This window comes from Fukomys damarensis, unplaced genomic scaffold, assembly GCF_012274545.1.
Source record: "Fukomys damarensis isolate Sample0158 unplaced genomic scaffold, DMR_v1.0_HiC HiC_scaffold_5, whole genome shotgun sequence".
NCBI classification, from domain to species: Eukaryota; Metazoa; Chordata; class Mammalia; order Rodentia; family Bathyergidae; genus Fukomys; species Fukomys damarensis.
Genome location: NW_022900917.1, coordinates 75,038,989 through 75,044,080, shown reverse-complemented (window position 1 = coordinate 75,044,080; position 5,092 = coordinate 75,038,989). Strand labels below are relative to the sequence as shown.

At 44.3% G+C, this 5,092-nt stretch overlaps 1 protein-coding gene across 3 annotated transcripts in view; it reads left to right on the top strand.

Moving 5' to 3' along the window:
* Positions 1-370: 370 nt before the first annotated feature.
* The window catches only part of Lrrc6 (leucine rich repeat containing 6), a 91,717-nt gene continuing 86,995 nt past the window's right edge, over positions 371-5,092 (top strand). For 2 of the 3 annotated variants that reach the window (XR_004516030.1, XR_781277.2), the window contains exon 1: positions 371-570. Coding sequence is in view for 1 of the 3 variants with exons in the window: in XM_010629582.2 (XP_010627884.1) it covers positions 561-570 (10 nt within the window). In the remaining 2 variants the exon portion in view is untranslated. The remainder of the gene's footprint in view (positions 571-5,092) is intronic. The other variant, XM_010629582.2, reaches the window with a different exon arrangement.

Sequence of the window (5,092 nt, the reverse complement as noted above, 5' to 3'; positions counted from 1 at the left end):
TCCTCACAAGGAAGCGGGCCACTTGAAGCTCCCAAAGGTGGAGCCATCGTCCAGTTCCACAGAGCTGTAGACGTGTTTCCAGTGCCAGAGCTCACAATCTTTACACCCACTCTCCTGCTTTCAAAAACAGGAAAATGCAGAGAACCCTATTTTTGTTTAGAAGCAGTGGATGTCGTCTCTGCTCATACTTTGAGAGCCCTCAGAAATCTCACGGGAACGCCCAATAGTTCTCCCACTAGGGGCTGGGGATTTAGCTCAGTGGTTCCAGCGCCTGCCTTGCAAGAGCAAATCAAAGCCCCTAGTTCTAAAAAAAAAAAAAGATAAAAGCACAAAAGAATCTCCCACTAGGAGGACTTGGCGTCTGAAACCTGAGCCGCAGGATCGAGGTCCCGCCGAGCTCTCCCCTGAATTTTCTCCTGGAGGTCAGGAAATGCGGCTTTGCCTGGCCCCGCGCAGCCACCGTAGAGTCCCCGTTGCCATGGCTCCTAGATTCAGAAGCAGATGCTCGGAGCTCTGAGGCCCGGGTCTGACCTCCGGGAGCAGCGAACCCAAGAGGTGCCATGGGCCGGAGTAAGCGACCCCACCCCTCGCCCTCCTTCGTCCCCCTGCGGGCTTCGTGCCGGGTCCCAGGGTCTCTGGCTGCCAGCCTGGGACCACCGCGCTCCACACAGCCCTGCGCCCCCAGCTGCAGACCCAGTGGCCTCGCCTTCGGGAAGAGGCCCAGGTTCCAGTCTGTGCGGTGGGCGTGGAGAGCGGGCCGAAAGGCCCTGAGCTTGAGGAAAGGGGCAGTGGACCTGGCTTGGAGCTCGGCCTGGGCGCTCCGGGCTGGGCAGGGCATCTGTGTGGTCCTGGGCTGTCGCTGCCTCGCAGCCGCCGCCGTCGGACCCTTTCAGGGAGGCCGCGTGCCGGGTAGTCCAGGGCACTGACCCGGGAGGCAGAGTCAAATCCTCCCTCCTCCTGCTGCCTCTATGACTCTGAGCTGGTGACTCCAACTTTCGGCTCCAGCTTCCTCCGGTCCAGAATGAAGTACGGTACTTTTGCTGTCTAACAGGCGTAGTAAATGGCACTTTTGTACAGTCCCTCCTCGTCGCTTATTGTAAGAGTGACTTCGTTAATATTTTTGTTAAGCAAGATACTGTGCTAATGATGAGGTTTCTGACGTGGGATTGCTAACAGCCTGGGGAGGGACGAAGTGGAGGGAGGGATTTGTAAATGCTAAAACCCCATTCTTAACTAGTTCTGGTACTTCCTCCTCAGCTCTTGATGTGCCCTTTTGTTCCTTTTTCTCTTGTTCATCAGCCACTTCTACTTTCTTTGTGGATTACCGCTTGCTCTCTGTCGGTGGATCTCCCCCACTTTCATGTATGAAATCATTGATTTAGCAGAGCCAGACCTGTGACAGGGATAGGGATGCCGTGGTAAATGTGGCAGAAGTGGCCACCTTCCCAGTCGGGGTAAGCAGAGAGGAGTGGCCAGGCCCTGAGCCCAGGGCATATGACGGCTTCTCTAGGAAGCAGTGTTGTCTGGAAAGCTAACAGGGGTGCCTGTGAAATCCCAGAGGTGAGAAAGCATGGGCCCCTTGGTGGCCAGCTGTGACTGTCTGGAGCCTAGGTGAATGACAGAAAGAAGGGATGGAAGACTTGGGAGAAAGGTAGGCAGTGGTCGGATCACACAGCTTTTGGAGGTTACACTGAGAAATTAGAAAACTGTAAGATTTCAGTTCACTAAAGAGCAGTCTGCCGTGTTTCCTTCCATTGGTGGCCCATCTCTGCTCAACACTGGTGAAAGTCTCTGCAATTAAACAGCCGCATCTGGCTACACACTGAGTTCCACCAACTGATAGTAATGGTGTCCACATTGCCATTCTAGCAGCAGAGTTGAATCGACGTACAAATCCCATGGGCCACTTCTGATATCAGCTCTTCCAGGTTGGACTCTCCAGGACCGGGACTTTTAGAAATTAGTGTGCAGGAAGTGCAACAGAGACAGTTCTTGGAGTGGAAGTCAGTAGGGATGAAGGCATGATTAGTCAGAGTGAGGATTTGGGCAGAGATAATTTTTGTTTTGTTTTGTTTTTTGAGACAGGGTCTCACTATGTAGTTGAGACTGACCTGGAACTCACTATGTAGCCCGGGCTGGTCCCGAACTCACAGCAATCCTCCTGCCTCAGCCTCCTGAGTGCTGGGATTACAGGCATGCACCACCATGCCCAGCCCAGAGATAATATTTTAACTATGGCCTCATTCAACAAACCCCAGGAGCTCTAAACTTGAAATGTACCTCCTGACTTGCCCAAGCTGGGGGGAAGGTCTGGGCCTTTACTGTCTGACATTAACCAGTCATTGAAAGTGGTCTTACCTGGAGAAGGATCTGACCTTGGCTGAGGCATCCCCCTTCAGCTGAGGCAACTCCCAAAGAAGTGGACAGCTGGGTTTGGCTACTGGCAGAGCTCCCAACAGCCAGAGGAATTAATCTTGCAGTTTTGAGGGGAAGCTGGCCAGCACATTGCATCATCCAAGATAGCCTGGGGTGTGCTTTGCTTATTTGTTTCTCTGGAAAACATCTACTCCCATTTTACTCTTCAGCTCAGGCTTGTCCTAACTTAACAACACTGACAATTTTTCCTGTGTGCACATCACACAGTCTCTCTGCTTCTTTCATTGTCCCACAGCTCTTTGTGATTTTAAAAAGCAACTCTCCATCAGTAGCCCTACAAGTATCACAAGGTTAGGGTATAGTATGGCTGCTAGTGCTCATGACAAGTCCAACTCAGTAAGAAAAGGCAGAGTAAATGTGTAATTCTGGCTCTAAAAGTTTCTATTGAAAATGTTAACAAGGTAAAAAGCCTATAGGTAAATGACAACTATTTATGACTCCTTTATTTCTATTAAATCTTTTTTGCTAGGTCTTTCAAGATGTTTGAAAATTCTCCCAAGCCTGCCAAAAACATTTGTTGACCCATTTTATCCCGTGATAAAGATAGGGCTGCTAGCAGACCCTGATAAAAAATCTGAAAGGATGAATATTAAGTTGTTGGCTTTAGAAATTTCTAGAACTTAGTTGAGTACACAAAAAGCTCTGTGAAAGAAATAACAGTAGGGCAGCCTCTGACATCTCAGAATGTTTTTCCTTTTGCCCTTTGCCCCTGAAGTTATCTTGGTGATACTAAAATTATAGAGAACCCATTGGTGTGAAGGAGTTGGAAAGAAGCCTCAGTGGACTGATCAGTTAGATTAAACCTTAGGATTCCTTGATGGCAACTTTTAGTGAAGATAAATATATACCTGTGGTTAAAGCTATCACTATCCTTCATCAAGAACTAATTCTTGTCATGCAAATATTGGTTAGCACCTTCCAGAGCCAGACCTTTCTCAGGATCCATCCGAGTTTTGCATTTTATTGTTTGAAATTTTCTAAAATAATGAAAACGAAATGGAAGCAGTGTTTCATATAGTACCTTGGCATGCTTGTCCATATCATCCAGTAGGTATTGTAATACCATCTCTCTTGAAATAGTCTTATGATGACATTAATGCTTCCAAAGAATTTTTAAATCTCTAAAAGTGCATTGCAGTGGTGCATTATTTTAATTAGGCCATCTAAAGATGAAGGTTCATCTAAAGATGAAGAAGAAGGTTCATCTAAAGATGAATAGTGCTCTTTAGAGTTTGAAAGTGTTTGCTTTAAATTAGATAGTACTGTATGTAAAACTGCACAAAGGCTTTCCCATTTAAACGTGTGAAACATTATAATCTCCATGCACCATGTAGTTGTCCTTACTCACTTCTCCTTGGGCACTATAGTTTTTGTGTTGATGTTTGCCATTACAGGTGAACAGTATTGTGCAACAAGTTTCTTGAGTGCTATAAAGCAGCATGCCACATAGCAGTTTGCTTATTATAGAAGACTTCAGGAAAGGGCCACTGGGAAATTTCATGCTGTCATAATTCTATGTTGCTACCTCTGATTCTCCATTTTAAAAAATCTAACCTAATTCTGCAAATTTTTCCTGTTGGACAACTTCCCTATTGTGTGGAGTGATTGTTGAGCCTCTGTGTGTGTGTTTAGGGGGGGTGTGTGCATATGTATGTATGTGTGAATTAGTTATTCATGCTAAGGAAAAGTCCCTCATTCCCACTTCCTTTAAGCTAATAGTGATTTTCATGATCTTAATCCTCATGGTTGAGAAATGCTGATCAACATAAGTCCTTCCCAATATCTACGTTCTCCTGAAAGGGAGGATATGACAATTGCTTACAAATGGTCAGCTTTATACACATAATAGCATGATGGAAACAGTTTTTAAATTTTGAGAGACATAGCAAGAGAATATGGAAAGATATTTGGTACAATAGGAACTTCATCAGCCCTGTAAATCTTCAGAGTCAAACTACATGGAAAAACCTTTAAGACTGTAGAGCCGGAGGACACTGTGATAGATATCTTTTTAAAATTTTTATTTTTATTAGTACATATTTGCCATACAAAATAATCAAATTTATCACAGAGAATTTGCACCCGTACATAATATATCTCAATTCTTTTTTCCCATTCCCTTCCTCTCCCTCCAACCTTTTTTCTCTTCCCCATTTACAAAAGCTTTGTTTTCATTTTTCCCCTTCCATTCTCTTCATGTAATATTTAAAAATGTGTGTTGTAATTTTTTTCACTTAAAAATATGGTCTCAAGGTCCATGGGTTTATGTAGTTTTTGTGGTTTCTCTTGCCATTTATTTCTAATTTCATTGCACCTTGATCTGATAGTATGCATTAGATAATTTCAATTCCTTTGCATTTACACAAGTATGTTCTATAAGATAGTGTATGGTTTGTTACGGAGAATGTCTCATGTGTTTCTAAGAAGAAAGTGTGTTCTGTTGTTGACTGGAATGTTCTATAGATATGTCCATTTGTTCAAAGGTTTGGTTCAGCTTTGATATTTCTTTATTGATTTTTTTTGTCTAGTTGCTCTATTTGTGAAAGTGGAGTATTGAGATCTCCCATTACAATTGTATTAGTGGTTATCTGATTTTCATATCCATTGTTACTTGTTTTATATAGTTGGGTACATCAGCATTTGGTGCATTTATATA